The 20,516-nt window shown below is 38.7% G+C and overlaps 1 protein-coding gene across 3 annotated transcripts in view; it reads left to right on the top strand.

The window, feature by feature from the left end:
* The window catches only part of MLLT3 (MLLT3 super elongation complex subunit), a 133,914-nt gene that overhangs the window by 50,045 nt on the left and 63,353 nt on the right, over positions 1–20,516 (top strand). For all 3 annotated transcript variants that reach the window (XM_086770303.1, XM_086770302.1, XM_086770301.1), the window contains exons 3-4: positions 13,962–14,044; positions 17,934–18,077. In XM_086770303.1, the coding sequence (XP_086626429.1) occupies positions 13,962–14,044; positions 17,934–18,077 (227 nt within the window). The remainder of the gene's footprint in view (positions 1–13,961; positions 14,045–17,933; positions 18,078–20,516) is intronic.

Raw genomic sequence — 20,516 nt, 5'->3', positions numbered from 1 at the left:
GTAAGCCACAGGTACAAGGTCTGTATATATTGAGGAACTTATGGAAAGAGAGGCAGGCTATGCTGTACTTGCAGTCCTGTAAAATAGACAGCAATAACTCTGAACTCAATGGGATAGCTACAGATAAGGAGAAACAATGATGATGTGTGTACTGTGTAGAAGAATGGTGGTACAGAGAGCAGCAAATACTGTTATGGAAAGTCCTCAAACTGCAGAAAGAGCTGCTCATAGTTTGCTCGTCATCCAAAACCACAAAAAAAAGAAGTATTTGAGGTACTATATTATTCTTAAGTGTCTAGGGTACTGTAGACTTAAGATACTGTGTTAGGGAAAGCAAAACACATGGAATTCAGTTAGAGCAGCATATTTTCCCCAGGGGAGGAAATATTTTCTTAAAAGTTTCCCAAAAGGACTTTGTTAATCTCTTCTAAATAATAGCTTCCTATTTCAAGCTTCTGTTAGTTGGAAAGAAGCTTTATTTTTACTGTTAGTCACGTTACTGATGAGAGGATGAATGAATAAGCTTTGTAAAAGATCAGAATGGCTGTGGTCTGGGACAATACACTGAAGAAGGTACATAACCTCTTTCATGTAACATGTTTTAATATCACTTTTGCTTCTGTAGCTACTCATACATAGTACTGGTACAAGATATTAGCCAGGAACTGAACTTTTCACTTGGAAGATATTTGAGAAACAAAAATAATCAGTGCCCACATGGCTTTATACAGAGGCATTTTTCTAGCTGTGGTCTAACTTTAAGGTCCAAGGGTTTAAATGTGTTCTTAATACTTAATTTACTGCAACAGCTGACTCAACCAAGGCTAAATGTGTAGGTGCCAAGGAAACTCTCGCAAGTTGAATAAGCTACTAGCCTCTGGGAATTTCATCCTGATACACATGGTACATATTAAGGGCTCGTGTGGGAAAATTGTATTTTATAGAATGTGAAGGAAAAAAACAGTATAATTCACAAGATGATCAGAATACAAATGCTTTGTAAAAGGAATTTTTACTGTAAGCAAAGAACAGACAAGCAGGGGATCAAATTTAGTAGGAACAGATGAATTAAAATTTAGTTTCTACTTTAAAAAAATGCTTAAGTGAATCTTACCAGCATAGCTGGCTAGAAGAAACATGTAAGCCCTTACTGCTTTCCCTAAGGACCAAGGCTTTTTCCGTGTTTTTACATATCCCCATGAAAGCCAACCAGTGTCAGCCAAACTTGACAGAAAAGATGAGAGTCTTGTGGATGTTAAGTTTTTCCATATTTTTATGAAAATTGGTACCTTGTGGAGGGGAGTACAGACCCAAATTAGTGCCACCAGTGAAGGACAGGCAGTACAGAGGTTGATACTGGCCTTTTCCACTGGCCCTTTTCCTGACCCATCAGCCTGGAATACACATCAGCACTTGCTAACTCCCTCTCAGAAATGTGGGAGGCTGACTGGTTATCCTGCTAGGCAAGGAGCTGGAAGGCGTCTCTGGAGAGGAGCCTTGGGAACAGGTGAAGATGCCCAAGGCACATAGGCCACACACTCATACAAAAGCTGGATGAAGTAATTGTTCCTTTGAGAACTGCTTGTTGCAGTTAGTCAAAGCAGAGACCTTCCTTGTCTTTCACGTAAGGTGCTTAAGCTTGAATGACTTTTTTCTTTTTTTCCACTGTCCTCCTGTTGTGTAGCCACAGCCTGATGGAGGAGACATCTCTTATCTTGTGTGAAACTTTTGAGGCTAAGACACTGTAACTTTTTTTCCGTAACTTCCGAAAAATCATGCTGCTTTCTTGTAATGTTAGCTTCCTCAGCATGGGCCTCAGCAGATCTAAGGAAGGATGATCAGACTATGCTTTCTCTGTAGTTCTCTTCCAAATCCCCTCAGAGACAGAAGAGTCAACTTTGTATCCCATTATTCTGAATTTCTGCACTCGGGGTGGTGAGAAGAAATGGGGAACAAAAGTGTGACCACAGTTTGTCTATCTGTCTTTGCTTTCTGATGAAGCCAGTTAACTGCTGGTGGGAGCAAGAGGTTAAATGAGCCCCTTTTGTAGAGAATGTCAGCTTGAACACGTATCCCATGTTCAAAATATCTTAATATTAGTAACATCCAGAGGGAAGCAAATAAAGCAAGAGCTTTCTGAGGGTAGGAACGATCGCACTTAAAGAAATATGATGAGTGTTGGGAGGTAGAAAGAATTTCTGGTAACTCCACATCCACGTTTCTCAGAAGTGAAAAGCTGTCTAGAAGAATTCTAGTTAAAAAACTCTGGATTAATTTAATTTGGTAACAGATTCGCAGTCGTAACCCTTAATCTGAACGATTTTCCAGTAGTTTGATGGGAGTAACATGGAAACAGCCAAACTATAACTGGCTCCATAATTTTTCTTTTACAGTATTCTTGTTTAAAAATGTGGTGAAAAAGATTCTCTTTGTGCCTCCTGGGAGCAGACAGCATGAAATTAATGACCTGTCTTAGTTCAAAGCATTGAAGTAAAAAATGAAGGGTTTGTTTTAGAAATCTGTAATAAACAACTCCTGTCTCCTTCAGTTATTAAATGAGATTGTTTCCAGGGGAGGAAGTGGGATATTAGTGAAACTTTTACACTGTGTTCCCAAAGAACAGTGGTTTTAATCACTACCTCTGTTCTAGGAGAGACAACCCGAATTGAGTTTATTCTTTGCCCCCTGAACTCCCAGCCACAAACTGACAGCTCAAGAATGTTGAAAACAATGTATACATAAAACAATTGTTTCTGGGATTTGGAGGACCATGGAAGAAGATAGGAGAGAATAGGAGAAAGTGAAAGTGAAAGGTTGTTTAGCCTCAGATTGAGGATCTTAATGCAAGTTTAGTGTCCTGGTTGAGTTTGATGGATTGACTTGGAGTCCAGATGTCACTGTTTCCTACAAAATTGTGTATGCTTGCAAAGGATAAAATGTATTGGTGACTGTAAAGTGTTTGTGGAATGGTGAAGGTTATCTGAACACTCCAGAATGGTCATAGTTGTACTTTTTGGGCTGTTGCTGCAAGAAACAGCAGGGGTGGAGGCAGAAGTATGGATTCTTGCACCTACTTGTGTACTGTTCTGGGAGGAGAGTTGGCTGAGGGATGAGAAAAGAGAAGAGCAGAAAGCCTTTGGTACAGGTCAATATACACATGTGAAGTGTTGGGGTGTTTTTTTTTTTCCCTCTAGCTCCATGGAAATTATCTATTTAATTAACTGTGTTAAAGCCATGCCCAAAAGTCTCTACCAGATGCTTAGGTCACTGGCAGACAAAGCTTGGGGGTTCCCTGGAGTCAGTAAGGATACAAAGGTGAAAATTGCATAGTTCAATAGTTATAATATTTACATTAACATAACAAAGGAGATCTGTCACTTTGACTTAGCAAGCGTATGTGTTTTCTATGAGTAAGGAATAAACTTGAACATAAACACCTTCACAAGTTGGTTTTTTTTAGGTTCATAGGTAAAAGATTTTAAATACAGAAATATATTGGACTTGGGGTGTTGTTCAACATAAATATCAAGCCGTTCTGCGTTAAATAACACCTTATTTCAAACACCCTCCTTAACCATGTTGCAAGTGTAAGCAGGTTGCTAATGAAATAGCAAATAATGCAATAGAGAGAGGCATTATTAGCAGAAGAAATAACATTAGAGAGATGTGAAGTTGAAGGGGCGGGGGGAGTAAAAAGATAAAAACAACAAAGTAAGGCTTATCTTGGATTAATAGGAGCTAATACCTAATCTCACAGTTGCAAGATTTAATTGTAGGGTGATGCCTAGAAAATACATCCAGGAAGGATGGAGCTTAAATGGATTAGATGGTTTAAAGGATTGACAGTTGCAAGGCAATATTTACTAGCATGTACTGCTCAGTGTCCTCTTAAGGTAACTGCTGCATTCTGAAGTCACAGTAATTGGTACTTATTATTTCGAAGTGTTGTAGGAATCTTTCAGTGAGAGAGAGTTTAGACTAAAAACTAAGAGAAATTATTCTCATCTGTTGCCGTAGGCTTCTGCTAGGGCATTGTGAAAAGGCATGTTTGGGGTTGTCTGAAACTGCTAGGTTTTGCATGTACTTTGAAGCTGTGTTGATGGCACTTGTGAGCACGTGATCAGGTACCCTATTTATGTTATCTGAATAAAGTGTGTCACAGATTCATTTTAACTCTTCTCAGTGGTGTTGCCATTCTTGCTGTTTAACAGTCCTTTGAGATTTCTCAGCTTTTCCTATTTTTTCCTCTTCTGTTTTTTAATAGATGGGGAGGAGAAGATAAAACCTCATTAGTATTACGGCAATTCAATTACTGAGAGTAATTATGTTCTACAGCAGAAGAGCATATATATATATATATATGTATAATTAACTGAAATAGCCAGTCATCTAGTTTACTGGATTCACATCAAGATTGCCTTGACTTCTTCTGTTCATAAGTAGGTTCTAGTACAAAGTGATAGGTACTTAAATTGGAGTTACAATTTAAATGGTATCCTCTTAAAACTCATGTTATGTATTACTCTCTACATTGATTTCCATTTGTTGTTAACTTATTAAGTGTAGGAAGTTATGTTAAGTAACCTGGTTTTCTTCATTATGCTCAGTTGAAGCTTAACCTAATTTTTTTATCAAGATGTTTTCTTGCATCCAGTCATTAGTAAGTGTTGTGAATAGCACTCCTATATTGAAAAAGATTTAGTTAAGAATTGTGAAAGTGGAAACAATCTGCCTGTTAAATAAATAAAATCAAGATTACTGTCTGGCTTGACTGTTCTGTATTCATTCAGTTTCATGTAAGCTTTTTTCCCTGCAGTACATTATGTCTATCTGTGTGCTAATTCTCCAGTCCACTCTGATATTTTTCTTGGTTCTGAAGTCTTCAAGTAAGAGTTGGTTGTAGCATCATGACTATATATTCAAGTTTTAGACTTGTTTTTAAACTGACTTTGCCATGTATTTTCTGTATTACTGGGCAGTTCTTTTCCTGTGTATACCTCATTTCTCTACCTGTAACGTGGACATCCCTACTATCCTTCACTCTTGTCTCTGGTGTCTTAAATATTTAAGCTTACTCTGTCTGTGGGAAAGTTTAAGAGTGTCAGAGTTTAATCTGTCTCGTGATTGTTCTTGAGAGAAGAACTGAATTAGATAAGGTACTCTTTGCTCAGAGTGTTATTTTCAGTCTATCTGTCTTTAGTTTTACTCTTAACTAAAGCAAAATGTTTCCTGCAAGGAAAAGATGCTGTTAATTTCTCCTTTCCCCAGAGTCTACCCTGGAGCAGAAGGTGGTTTGATCTTTCGTGCTCTCCAAAGAGAAATGTAAACAGTTGGGGAGAATCAAGAATGTTCAGTTTCTACTGTTACGTGGACTATAATACAGCTTAATTGTCTTTTATCGTGCTGTCTTTTGTGTACAGAAGTAAATATTCTTCATAAAGTAACTTCAGGACATTTTGGAATGTAGTAGTGAGTTCTAAAAATAGGGAGTTTTGCTAACTGTGTTTTCAATATTTGTTCTTTCATTGTTTCTTTTAGTCTTCCTTTTAATTACATTAACTTGGTTTGCTTGGAGGACTCTTACAAGTGAATCATTATTAAATAGCAGAGATCTGAGTATATGTCTCGTATCTCAAGCCGACAGAAAGCCTATTTATCCATTCCTACAGGTGACAGCCCATGTGACTGATTTGTTCAGTGTTTGTGTTTCCTGTCATTTCAGTCTGTGTAAGTGACATGGCATATTGACATGCAGAATCCTAGCAAACTGCCACAGAGGCATTTTGAGTCTCTGAAGCACTCAGAGGCTGAAGTTCTGCTACTGACAGCAATTGGTTCCTGAAGATGGAGGTGGAAGTTGGGTGCTGGAACAAAACCTTCTCACCCCACTCTGGCTCCATGGTTCTCTGAACCTTCTAGCTGCAGGGCTTCTATTGGTGCATGTTACTGGCTTCACTTCCAGATTTTTGTATTTATGAACACTGAGAGTCTTCACAGCTTCAATTTTATTATTGTAAGTGTTTTCTTTGCAGTATACTATACTACAGTGTAGTATAAATACTACTATTGATTACGTGTATGAGGAGAGTTCTTCAATACTCACTCAGCATGAGGCCGTGGATGGGCATGTTTCTAACACTGTAACCTTGTTACTGAAGGAAAAGGACTTTTTATTGTGTTAATTTTTCTAGTATGACAGAGTAATTAGAAATAGCCCTTAATATGACTGATGGTGGAAAAGTGATGGGGAGCACATGAGCGCTTCTGGGCAATGTGGAGCAAGGAAGCGATCTTGGGTGCGGGCCCAGGCTGGACAGAGGCTGCTTATTTCTACTGCTGCAGGAGAGGACACAGGGTGGCAGAGATTCAGCCCTCACTTGCTGTGAGCTATGCCTTAGAGCAGAGCACTTAAATGACAAGTGTTAGGGTGTATGTGGGTTTACAGCAGATACAGAGTGCTCCCGGAAGGGGATGAGTAGTAAGGAGCAGCATCTGCCTGGGGGAACTCCCTTCCAGTGCCTGCACCCCCAAACCCAGACCTCACAGCTTGTGATACTGCTTGGACAACTTTTGGGCCAGATGAGGCTTTTCCGCCATTATCTGTTCCATCTTCCTCTTCTGTTTGCCCTGAGTAAGGACATGTGCTTTTTAACCTCAAGTTATAGCTTCCTTACTGTTTGTATGAAGAGGCGAAGGTCTTTACTTGATAACTGCACTTATGGGTTGACATCCTTGGGTCTAGGTGCTCACTAATGGCTGTCATCCCTTGTAAGTCTCCAGAAGTGCCCAAAGGCTCCTGTGTAACCTGCCTGCAGTGGAGCTGTGGTAAATGGCAGCTGAATGCCATTTTAAAAGAAGAAGAAAAAAGAAGGGAAGGGAGGTGTTTTAGTTGGCAATTTTCCTGATCTGTGGTCTAACTTAGGAGTTACAGCTCATGTTGAAAGGCAATTTTAAAGAAAGACAAAGAGGCAGTCAAATCTATGCCTACTGTTTGGCCCTGTTTCACACTTACCTGTTTGTAATTAAATTAACAGGAACATCTTTAACTTAAATGTAGTCATCACCTGTCTTTGATATAGCGTGGTATTTTTAAAACACTTGATTGCTGGAAAGACTCGTCCTTCTGAAAACATGCAGAAAAATGAGTGGGGAAGCTTACTTTGAGTTTTGCTCTAATTTGGCTACATTTCTATAATTGCCTCCCTGTCTCTTTTTGTTTCTTAATTTAACAGTGGGTTGCATGCACACTGTGCTTAGATATGTTCTTTCTTCAGACCTATGAAGATGAGACTGGGAACAGAATCGAAGACGTATCTGTTCAGACGATTTCCTGAGGCAATTGTTAGTTTTAAAATCAAAACAAAAACAACCAACAAATCAAAAAGAAGAAAGCTAAGGAACGCCCAGAATTAAACATGCCAGATTTTGAAAACCCTTCTTGTGCAGTTAGTTGTTGTCAAGCAAATCTACTATGGGAAATAATGTTTTGGATAAGTTATATCCAAGCAAGGAAAGCTGCTTTGATTTAGAGAAGTTGGGAGCATGACTCCTTTGAAGGCACCTGATCGCTAGCGTGAAATGCTGATTTCCATTTTGGCTGATTTCATATCTTCTAGGCAATATGTACTCTAATTCCAGAACTGTAAATGAATCTTAACTGGGGGATATTTTGTTAGATTGATGCAAATTATTGTCAGACAGACATAATTTTGGAGGTTTGAATTGCTTCACTTCACCCGAAGTAGATCATTGCATTCCCTTCATCCAAACTGAAGAAAAGTGTAAAATTTTCTGTTTCTCTGCAGTCTTCTGAGTCATGACTACTAATGAAACAATGATGGTATAAGATTACTTGTTTACTGCATGTCTGGCTGGTGTCATGCACTTTAATTTTTGTTCAAGATATTTACATTGAATTATATATATTTTCTGTTTTTCAAGCTATTATTTAATCAAATAAAATACATGGAGAAAACATGTGCTAGGAGAATACCAGGAGAAGAGAAATACTTCGCAATGAGCAAAGGAAAAGGTTAGAGTTGAAGTGATCAAGAGATCAGATTCAGATGGTCAAGTGATGAATTGCAAAAGGTGTTCCAAAGTCTTCTTCCTGAGCTGTTTACTGTCTTCATATTTTGGCTGGTTAGACTTTGTCTAAATGTGTAATCATATTGTTGAGTAGATGTGAAATCTAATTGGATTGATATGAATGAGAACACAGAATTCAGTAAAAAACAGTATCTCATTAATTCAGTGTTTCCTTATGTTAATTTCAGTTTAAATCTGGCAAGGAATAACCTGTGTTGAAATTGAGAAGCATTTTCATGTTTCGCTCAGCCCTGAGCTATTTAAACTTCAGAATCACAACTTAGCTGATGTAGTGCAACTGTCATGAAGGAAACAAGGCCTGACTTGTTTTGAGGGAACAAAATCTAATCTAGAAAATCTGCCAAGCATTATTATAATTGTCATTTTAACATGTAATGTCCAAGCAACCGCCTCATATTTGACCATTTTCTTATTTCAAATTGGCGCATCATTTAATGAGATGAATTTAAGAGCTGTTGAAGAAATCTAGGGAAGCATGAGTCTTCTCTTGGAATTATTTTAAATACCTGCCATATAAGCAGTGTCCTAAGATGTGGAATTTGCCCTTCAAACATTCCATCAAACTTCAGAGATACTCAGCAGTTCTTTGAGACTTGTACAGTGTGACTAAATTGTTGTTTGATCAACCTGAAGGTGGAATGGCAACTAAAATTGTGTTGGGAAGACTGATAGAATAAAATAAGATCATTCAGTTGTGAACAAAAAACAATCAGAGACTTTAGATTTTTTTAAAAGTACATTGAGTGCACCCTCTTAAGCTTTTGAAGATTAACTCAAATGTTTTTATTGATACAGCTCATTTGTCTGTACATGGCTTTAAACATACCAGCACACTATAGTGTCATACAAAATCTGTCTGTTATGCAGCTTAAGTACCCTTTAGTGTTCAGCTTTGTGAATATATTTTCCCACAGGATAACTTTGTAATGACATTTTTGTCACTTTGAAACACTTTGGACATACTTTTCTATTTCACTGACGTGGTTTTTTGAAGTTCTTTTAAAATGAATTTGCAGAAGCATAACACATTATAGAAGTATGGCATAATTTTTCATAAAACCAAACTTGCCTTTCCCAGTGATTCCAAAAATACTTTTCATGTAATAATGTTGTCTCAACATTGAAGCAAAAGTTTACAGTATTTGGTAGGAGAAACTAAAGCTAGCAGTTTGCCTATGTTAAGGTCTATTAGGAAGCTCTTTACTTTTTCCACATCTGCAGAACTAAACAGTTAAGAGCCCCGAAAATGTTCCTCTAGAATTGTCAGCAAAATTATTTACTTATATTTTTGAATTGCAATGCTTGCAACTCAGCAGTGGAATTATAAAGAAGTCACTGATTAGAAAACTGGAAAAAATGCTGTATGTTTCTTCTCTCAGAAGCAACTACAGGCTAGGGATTACAGACAAAATGTTTTTATTCTATAACATAAAAACAGATAAAATATTGTTTATGTTTCATTCAATAACTTTCTGATTTGTTTTGGTTTTTGTTTTAAAGGAAAAAAAAAGACACATGCAAGCAAATATCTTGCAGTTGTTCTCTGGAAGGCACATTTGGTTTGAGGTACATTTCAATAATTTTTATCAGCTGCACTTGCATGTATGGGAAGGCTGGTCAAAATGAATGGATCAGCATAGCCAATATGGTTCTGACTATTCCTGTGGTTTGCAATACAGCTTGGATTGCAGCTGAGTGTCTAAATAGTCCTGTCAAGAGAAGTAAAGTGACAGTATGCTGTAGGTGAGCACTTGCGGTGTGTGCAGTACTGGAAGTCACTACCTGTGCAATTGCACATGTGTCTACATGTGCATGTTTCCCCAGCATTATGACATTCCACCTATAAGAACTACTTACTGTCCTAGCCACCTGGGCCTTCTTGTTCTGTCCTCTACAGTTTCCCCTCTGGCCTCCATCATTTAACAGCTTGCGTAGTCTTTTAATTTCACATAAGTTCAAGCTTTTGTGCAGTGTTTGAACAGCTTTTGCTATAGTTAGAGCTCTGTTTGATGCAAGTTCCCTTCTGTGACCTCAAATATACCAGTGTTACTACTTGTTATGGCAGTGTTTGCCCCAAAGTACAATGAAGCGTGATGAACAGAAGGGATGGACTTTGGCTGTATAGTTGTGTGACATAAACTCTTATTTTTATTTCAAAATTGCACCTAAATTTGCTTTAGGGGGCTGATCTATCTGTGGTTAGCAAACGCATTTGCAAATACTGAAGATAAAAGATTTCGCTTATGGAAGAAGATCCTGCATTCTGAGAAGGATACGGTAACAGTATAGTATCATGAACTCCTTATCTTGCCTTACACAGACAACAAAAAAAACCGGCTTAGTCTATGGCCAGTGGGCCTAAAGAAATCTGCATTGGTTTGTTTTTCTCTTTACTTCCCCTGGCCCTACAGTTGCCCTGAGAAGAGACACTGTTAGAACTGGTTTGTAATTCTGCGTACTACTGGCTGCTGCTCCCTGCATCTCAGTGAAGATGTTCTCTGGAACTGCCTTCTCAGTGCAGGCACTAAGTTTTAACTGGTTCTGTAGGAATCTGTGGGGCCTTAATTGTCATAGGAACTGTCTTGAAATTGAACCACCTAGTCAAAAGATAGAGGGGAGAGGGAGAAAATGCATTATGGTCATACAAGCTGTTTCCATAGGAAAAATGGTTAAGTCTTACTGATAAAGTTGTGCAAGAAACTTTATCTGGTGCTTGAAATGCATTTGTAGGTGCCACTTAAAAAGAGACGCAGTCATTGGGGAAATGCCTCAGTCCCTCTAGGTGAAGAGGAAATTGCTTATTTGTCTATAGAAGGGTAGAGTTTGCTGCTTATCTACCTGTTCTAGTGTAGCTGCTTTTTTAATGAGCTTTGAGAAGCCTGTTAGGGTTTCCAGGTGCTTCCTTCAAAACCACTCCTTCCTAGTTTCTATTGTTGTTTTTGCTCTGTTGGTCCATACTTGCAGTTGCTTTTGTTTCTCTTTTCCTTCTCCAATACAGTTTCTTTTTTCCTCTCCTGTTCCCCCCCACCTTTTCTGTGGTTTACCTAACTCTTGACACCTCTCCTCTCAACAAACCTTGCTACGATGGTTGCCTGTTGGCTTGGCTAAACCACACATGTTATTGCAGCCTTAGTTACTACTTGTGACCATTCAACAAAACAAAAAGAGCTTATGCCAGTGAGTGCTCATTCAGAGTGTGCTGAGATGCTGTTTCTGCCAATACATATAGTAGTGGTTTCCACAAGAAGGGTGAGGAAAATGTAAGACCTTTCGTTTTACTTGCAGTCTACACATATGCAATAGCTTGGAGCTTTGCTCAATTGCTTGGGTTTTTTTCAGGAAAGTTTCATTCACAAGACTGTAGAATTTTTCCTTCTTTCAGTTTGGGAAGGTGCCCAACTAGTTTCCTTGTGATTAAGTGTTTTGTAGCCCATCACCCAAGTTCCAACAAAGCCTACAAATGTAACAGACTTTGTTTTCAGAACTGTAATGTGAAACTTTGACAAGTTACTCCTCAGCATGGCTAACAGCTATGTAAATCTGCAAGAAGGGATATTTGAGGGAGAGCGTGAAAAATATTTATGCTGACAGTGTTTTCTGTACCAGTTAAGTGCTCAGGAAGAAGTTGATGTAATACTTAAAAAAAAAAAAAAATTATTTGTAACATGTCATGTAATGGAGCCTGAAGTCTCTGTAACAATTAATGTATTATTACAGTTTCTAAAGTTTCTGTGTGTCTGTTCTGTATCTGCTGTATAATCTTTCCCTGATTTTATATAAGTGGATTTCAGTCTTCTGAACCCTGCATGGCCATGCAAATAATACTGGGAAGGCTTTCTCTTCAAGTTGTCTTCTGAAGGCAGAGGAGGAGCAGAAAGGCTCCTCTATCTTTGAAAGAGCTCTCAGTATGTACTACTGTAACCTGTCACTCACTGTCCTTAACTGGGACTATTATACTTAGATTTTTCAAATACTAGTAAGCCCTGTTAAGGGAAAACATGTCAATATAAGGTGAAATACCACTTCTGGGAGGTTCTAACACAAAATGCTCCGTTTCCAACTTAAAAGCTTTGTATGTCTGAAATCACCTCTCAGATTTGACCTATCATTGTAACACTTTTCTTCAAAATCTTTAAAATCCTACTTTATAAACTATAGACCTCTCTTTTCCAGCCAAGAAAAACAAACTAAATTCTGTAGCTGCAAGAGGACAGTGTTGCAGAAGAATCTGGATTGCATGAAGTAACCTGGGTAGTGATAGTCAGCTGCAGTAGGTGAGCAAGAACTTGGAATCTTCCTCATCCTCGAAGTCCCTGTATGGATTTGGTGCTAGCAGATCAGAAGGAGAACGGCAAAGTAGTAGGAGAAAATTCTGCTGTACTCGGGGATTAACCAAGCCTATGCGTCCTCGGACAGCTGGCATGCTGATCATACTGTTGAGAATGTAGCAGTGGTTATATTTCTGGATGTGTCTGATGGGCCTTGTCATGTTTTTGGGATGACAGAGGGTGGTAAGTGCCCATCTGTGGTGCTTTGTTAAAAGAATAATTTTGGTACTCAGGCCCTGCATAGTTGATTGCCAGACACACCTTTTGTATAGTTTAAGTTGCACCTGATACAGTGCAGTGAGCAGCTACCAGACAATTCTGAAAAGAGCATACATCTTAGCAAATTATGATTCATCTGGGACTGTAATTTTTTTTTTTTTTTTTTTTTAGTCAGGAAGACTGATAGAACTTGAGGAAATGTTTCCGAACAAGTCAACCCTTAGTGTAAGAATTATATCATTCTAGCAGTCTACAGTAGAGAAACTATAATTGTCCCGTGATGTCATTGAGATTGTAGTGCATATGACGTGAATTGTCATACATACCAGTGCAACATTTGGAAACATCTGAGTTGATGCTGCAGGAGACATGTGGTTTCTTAAGCTCAGCTTGCCTTTGTGCTTATGTGTTATGTGAGCATGAATTCTGTAATGAGGTTGTCATGCAGCCAAAGAGGCGAAGAAAGGTGGCTTCTGTTCCAAGTTCTGTAACAACCTGCTTTTTGTCACTGGCTGGAGTTGACAGGCTGGTGCCTGTTTCTTCAAAGAGCTTGTGTTCAACACTATGGGGATTTCATGTAACTAAAAGCCCTTGCATTAAACTGAAAACTTGAAGGAAAAGATTGTATATTGGAGCTAGTAGTACTCACTGTCGTGTTAAAGAAGTCTGAATCCTATAGGGTAAACATGGGTAGTGTTTTAACGTAATACTATTAGTTAACCTTCCTGAGGTTCTCCACTATGTCCTGGAATCTTGTGTTGTGTTCCCCCTCTCCACAGTAATACAGATTTCAATTTTATTAGCATTAGTTCTAATTCAATTTCTTTATTTACTTTAAATTACATATGTTAGAATTAGGATTTTATTAGTATTATGTTACAAATAAATGAATGGCAGTTCTTCTGCCCTCTACATGTTTAACTTTCTCAGGGTGATATCCTATGTATTTTCTGTTCCCAGAACAAACCTTGGCTGCAGTGCCTATGTAGTTGTTTGTGGGTACTCAGTGGGTCCACTTGGTGTTGAAATCCCTGGTGGTTCTGCTTTATTAGTCTGAAAGTATTGAAAAAGAAAAAAGAAGAAAAAAATTGCTGTCCCTAAACTGTACGTGGTATACAGGCAGGAATGATTTGCTTGCAAAATTCACGTTGAGGTGTGCACAGATTTGTCCTACTCTGTGTGTGCAGTTTTGTAGTGGTGATGCCATAGAACTATTCTTGCAGGTAACTTGCTCCTATATTTTGCTTGTGCATTTAAAATATTTTTTTTGCGTGTGTTAAATACAGTTTTTTCTCTTTGCTTCAGTGTGCAAGGATCCACCTTACAAAGTTGAAGAATCTGGGTATGCTGGTTTCATTTTACCAATTGAGGTTTATTTCAAAAACAAGGTATGTAATAATATACTTCTCATTTTAAAAAGAAAAATGAAAAAAAATAATGTGGAAGTCATGGTTTTATAAAGATGTATAGTTTAATTCATAAACTCAGTTAAATATTATGTTTAAAGCTATCTTTGTCAGTGCTGTTCTTCAATTCAAAGTCACTGTAACTTTTAGAAATGTGTAATTGTATTTAGTAGATAACGCTATGAAATTTGGATTACCTGATAAAATAGAGAAGCTGAATGTAATTATTCAGAAGAATTACTAGCGCTACTCAGAAGTGGACAGACTTTAAATCATGCCTAAGGAAGTTCAAGAGCCACTTAAAGTTTAAGAAAGGAAACCGATCTTGATTATGTTGATTTCATAATGAACTCATTGCTCTATTTTAGTATTGCCGAACTTTTTAATTTGTTCAGGTTTTGGCCTTTTGAAATGTTTTTTTTTAAAAAAAAAATCCTGAATCTTCAGTCTGAAAAAACATTATTTTAGGCTGCATGTGAACACTGATTATACTCAACATTACCAGGGGCACAGTTTAAAAGCAAACCCAGTGCCACTCTACAAAGCTTGCATTATTGTGGTATCTCAAATTCTGAGTCTAAGTAAGTGCTGTACTTACTGTGGGTTCCTTAGATAGTGTGTATAGATGTTTCCTTTAATGTGCGTAACAGAATCTGTTTTACTAATAACTTGTTCGGATGAATTGGATTTGGGTGGAATTAAAAGAGCAAAAAGCTCACAAAGTTTAATGTACAGTACCTTAATAACTGCAATATTTTAGGTTCCTTTTGTAGGTCGTACCTTGGTGGAGCTATTATTATACTTTGCATGCACTTCTAAGATACATGTGTATTTTATATTACTAAGATGTAGTTTAACATAATTATTCTAATTAAGTCAGTGTTACATCTTTAATCTGTTGAATGGTGGGTGAAAAACTAAAACTAAAAATAGAAATACATAATAAAAGACTTTTGCTGAAACCTTGATTACTTAAAATTTGTGTTAGAGTACAACTCTGTTAGCTGTGTATGCCTTCAAGTAGATATTCCAGTATTCTTTTGTCTTTCACAGAAAGCTCTGTGAAGGTGTGAGGTGTGGATAATTCTGCTCAGGCACTTTCTAAGTTGTAGGTTTCAAACAGGTAATTCTGAAATGTTCCCTGTATCAATCTGTGAAGAGCACGGCTTAGTCTACCCTGTTTGCTGTTGGAAAAGGAAACAGAACTGCCTCAGTGAGTTGACTGGCTTTTTTGGTGTACTTTGTAGCTCTGTCTCCATTAGGGAAGCAGTTTTGATTCACTCAGGAAATCTAATGAAAAGCAGCCCATTCCCTTTAACTCCGCTGTTAAGAGCTCATCTCAAAACTGGGCACGACAAAGTCAGAATACAGTGAGTCAATCATTGAAGCATCTCTACAGAAAGCTTCCTGCCCGACGTTTCTTTTTTTGTTTTCCCACTCAGACTTTTGGCTGCCTTTGCTGACTGTGGAGACCTGCAAGTCTCAGGAGTTCTCCAGCAGGAGTTGTGGCTTAGACTGAGATCAAGAGGGCAGCAGTGATTACAACTCACCTCACCCTCAAGCAGCATGTGGAATTAGGAAGTTTGCAATCATTCCTCACCTCTGTTTTGGTGTCATGGAATACAACAAGCAGCAGTTGGACTGTGAGTCAGCTAGCTCTTCACACAGCTGCAGCAGCATGCTCTTCCCTAGAGTTGGTACAATACAAAGGAAAAGTGTCACAAAAATTGAGTTGGCATTCCTGAGGCAAATTACTGCTTTCTCCTGGCTCAGCTACTCTTCCTCCCCTAAGGCACTTCACAGGTATTCCAATACAGAAAAAGAGGAGATAGACAGAAGGAGGAAGAGGATACAGACCATCATCACTTATTCAAGGTAGACAACTTTTCAATTTCTGGTTCAGAAAGTACCCTAATGAATAGAAAAGGCACGCGCACAGGAAGCCACCTAGAACATAGAGAATTAAAGGGTGCCTGTTCCCAGGACTAAGCAGGAATTGGTAGAAAAATCTAATAGGCATTTCACCCTAATGGAGAATATTCTAAGCTTTACAGAGTTAGGGAAATTAAAAACAAACCCCCTTCCCAAATTCAGCAGCAGCAGGCTATAGTTGTTAGCCATTGAGACAAAATCCTTTAAAAAACACTCTTGGGTCAAAAGACACCTACTCTGGAAAATGCAGTCTGTTTAGGATAAGGCTCATAAATTGCAGTAAATACTGCCTTCACTGTCACACTATTTTGAAGTATCGGCAGTGGTTCTATAAGTCCTTTGTGTAGTAGAAGTCTGCTTTGAAATGCCTGGTTTTGTTAAGCTAACTTTCCACAGAATTATTTGAAGACTCTCAGTTATAAATTCTTATAACTTTGCTTTTATGGCAAAACTGCTGGTGCCAACTGTTTGCCTGTAGCAACATCACAGTTTTCTAAGCAGACTAGGGAGTAAATAACTTCTATCTTTTTCTGCAGGAAATCATGTGTTAATCTTTGTAACAATAAGAGACATCATCATCTATAGTTGCCTTTAAAAATGGTCAGTTAAGAAAACAGTTCATTTAAGGAAACTGTTATCTTCTATCTTCAGAAACAGACTACTGCAGGCCTTTTTTGTCAGACCCCCTTACCTTGTCTCTTCTCCAAGTCTAAAGATGGGACAGTGAGGATGTCTCTTGGATGTTTTTGAAACCTCTGATGTAACTTTCAGAGTAACTGAGACTTCTGTGCTTTCTGTGGCTCACATCCTTCGAATCCTGACTCAAAACTAAATATTTTTTAATGTGAGTTTTAAAGACTTCTGAACGAGCAGACATTTTCATTACATGCAGTGTTGGATATGTGCAAAGATTTTTGCTGTCTCTCTTCCTCTTCTTCCCTCATGGTTTCCTTTTTACTAAAGCTTTTCCTGAATTTGACATTTTACTTGTCTTCTGCCTTAAGACTGATATTGGTTTGGTGGCTTCTGTTGCACATCAGGACCTTTGGAGGAAGGGCTACTTAATATTGCCTTAAAAGAGCGCTTAACTTAAATACAGCTTCTAGAAGAAACCGTGTAAATGTGTAACACAAAATGACCTCAGTACCTTCTCTTTGGTATTACAAACTGAAGTCTATTCAACGCCACTAGTGTCCTTTTTCAGCTGAGGCTTTGTCAGGGCAGCAGAGCACTGATGATTTCTTCCTAGACAAATTTGCCTTTCCTGTTCTTTCTCTCTCCATATTGCTACAGGGAACATTCAGTTTCATTTTTTTTCACTGCAGTGGCAGAGAATTTTAATCGCTTGGAAGCTGTGGTGGAACACTTGAAATCTAGCTGGCCACACTATTTCAAGGCAATGAAGTTTAATTAATAAATGAGCAGACCCCATACATAGGAGATAAAATATAGCTGGCTGCAGCAGTTTCATTCTTACCTCTTTCCTACAACTTTTAAAGAAAACAGTAGTGTTTGGCTTTGGTGGAGGAATTTGCATTGAAAATGTATTGCAATGTCTTCAGTACTACATAGGGCTCAGAAGTGTGATTGTGTTGGGGGACTGAGTTACCTTGTGTCAGCTGAATCATAATGCTTGCCTATGCTTATGTCTGTAGCCTGTGCCAAACAAGATATAACACTTTCAGTGGAGCCTTGTCAGGACACTTTGAAATCCATACACTTTACCATATCTTATCATGGGCTGATAAGAGCTTCTCTGATTTACTGTAGCTCAACTGATGCTTGGTAAATTCTATCATGTGTCTGAGAACACAGAAAATGGTTAACAATGACATAATTTTCATTTTAATTGACAGTGTTTAGTCTTTATGTCGCCCTTGTTTTCATCTTAGTTAGTTTTGGTGCTGGATATTTCTATCTGGTTATTTTCAACCCTCAGGAAGAACCTAAGAAAGTTCGGTTTGACTATGACTTATTCCTGCACCTTGAAGGCCACCCACCTGTAAATCACCTCCGCTGTGAAAAGCTCACATTCAACAACCCGACAGAGGAATTCAGAAGAAAGCTGCTAAAGGCAGGAGGGGTGAGTCCTGCACCCATGTCAAAAGCCATCAATAAAAATCTTGCTGGTTATTGCTGGTGCATGATTAGTATAATAAAGATTGACCTGACAGTGAAAAAAAAGTGAAGTGTTTTTGTGATTAACTTCATATAAGAACTCAATGTTTGTTGTCTTTAAGTGGAATGAGTGAGCAAATGAGCATGTACCTACCTTAAATATACTATGAGGTGTCTGTCTTCACAACCAAGTGATTCATGTTTCTTTCTGCAAAAGCGGAACTTAGACCTTATACATGGAGCATTGCTTGCTTGATTTTTCCAGAGGTGAATTACAGGAGGGCTACTGTGATGGGAGGAAGTGATAAGAAAAAAAAAAGAAATGGTTCTATATTAGGCAGAATAAATTCAGTAGTTATAAGGTAGAACAAGTTAGTAACTGTAAGTATAAATAAAGCTACTTAAATTTATACAATATATGTTACAGAGTCTGAACCAGAAAACTTACTGACACTTCTTTACATGTTGGTAGAATTATTAATTGATATGAAAAAGCCTAAAGGAAGTTTGCCCATTTAGAGGGAGAAGAGAGCCAAACCTTTAGGTTTACACTTCGGCCATTAGTGGAAACTGTTGTGCTATGTTTCACGCAGTGGTAGAATCATTCATGCAGGCAGGTACCACCAGAGGCTCAGCTGTGGGATGAGACTGGTCTGCTCAGGACTTCAGTTGTCCTTGCTAGTGTGTGAAACCTCCCCTGGCTGAAGGTGGCCCAACTTCCATGGGCCCCAGCTCCACTGTTGGGCTGTACTTATGGGGAAAAGCCTTCTCCTTATCTCCAGCCTCATCCTCTCATGTGTCCACTTGTGCTACTGTCTCTTGCTCTCCTGCCACACACCACTGTGAAGAGCCTGACTGTATCTCCTCATTGCCTTCCATCAGTGCCGGGGTGCTGTTGGGTGCCAATGGAGCCATCCCTCCTACCAGCTGAACTAGCCCTGGTCCTGCAACCTCTCCTTGCAGAGCAAGGGCTCCAACTGCCACTGTCTCAGTGGCCTCCTCTCACTGTTTTGTTGGTTGTGTTCCTGTGTTGAGGACCTAAACTGGAAGGAGTAGTCGGATGGTGTCTGACAAGCACCAAGCAGAGGGTACAGTCCTTGCTGTCCCCTGGCTCTCAGGGCTGTGACCTACTCACAAGACTCTAGGCTCTGCTGGCCCTTGATGCTGCCCAGGCACATGGGTGGCCCTAGCTTAGCTTGCTGCCCTCCAGTGTCCAGGACCAAACTCCCAGAGCTGTTTCCCAGCAGGGCTCTGCCTTGCTGGGACAGGGCTTGGCATATGGCATTTGTCTTGCTTGTATTTCATAAGGCTGCTGTTAATCCAGTCTTCCAGACTGTCTGGGTCCCTCCTGGTGGCAGCCCTACTGTTGAGTGTCAGCTGCTTCCCTTCTCTGGTTGGTTGTCATCTTCAAACCTCATGAATAAGAGTGTGTTCTGTCTCCTCCTCCAGGTCAATGATAGAGATGTTAAGCAAGCTTTCATAGTGTGGATTTACTAATGCCTATGCTTATCTTCATATTTTTAAGCAATTGGAACAAAAATATGTAGCCCTTTCTGGCACAGTTAGACAGTAATACGTTCTGGGCTGGAGATAAGAGGGAGCTAGTGTGAGGATATTCAGTTTGCTGAAGAGGGTCTTTGAAAAGAAAGCAAAAATAAGTAGTGAGTGTAGTCTGAAAGACCTTGTTAACCTCCTGGAGAAGAGAACTGTTAAAACTGTAGCTATGTTGAAATAGAAGCATCAGCTGTGGTTTATGTTTGCATTTATTAGGTGCAAGAGGGTATCCATGACTGGAAAATGTACTGGCTCTTTAGTGGGTTTGCAAATAAAATGTTAAGATTGTATTCTGGAAAACTTCATGAGCCACTGCTTTAATATTAATTGTATCAGGTCAGTTGTCAACAGACAAGTCTTACCTACAAGTGTAATAAGTCTAAATGATGCCAGCAGGGACTTTGAGGGGTGGTGGAGGTGATTAAAAAGGTAAAAATGGCAAGTATCCCTTTTATTGCTCATTTTCTGCACCTTCTAATTTTAGATTTCTAGAGTTAACAAAAGCAGAAATGTTGCCTAATTGTAGACAATGAAATTGAGGGGTGTTTTGATCAAATTCTTTCCCTGAATATATCAGCGTGATTATTGTTAAAATGTTTTGTATCATTGCCTTTTGTCTTCTGGTGGCTACAAACTGCTTGCTTTTTTTTTTTTAACTTTTTTCTTCCCCTCCGTTTTCCCAACTTCCTTCCAAGAAAAGAGTCTCTTTTTTTTTTGAAGCTGTTAGTGCTTTGTGCTTCCCTCTATAGGCTTTCTGACCTAGGAGTTTGTCTGATCAACTTGGCAGAGATGATGCAGTAGCATTCTGTCTGTCTTATTACTAATAGTCTGCAAGAAAGGCTTACATCTC

This window comes from Chlamydotis macqueenii, chromosome Z (assembly GCF_036417535.1).
Source record: "Chlamydotis macqueenii isolate bChlMac1 chromosome Z, bChlMac1.mat, whole genome shotgun sequence".
Lineage (NCBI taxonomy): Eukaryota > Metazoa > Chordata > Aves > Otidiformes > Otididae > Chlamydotis > Chlamydotis macqueenii.
This window is presented reverse-complemented; position numbering and strand designations above follow the sequence as displayed.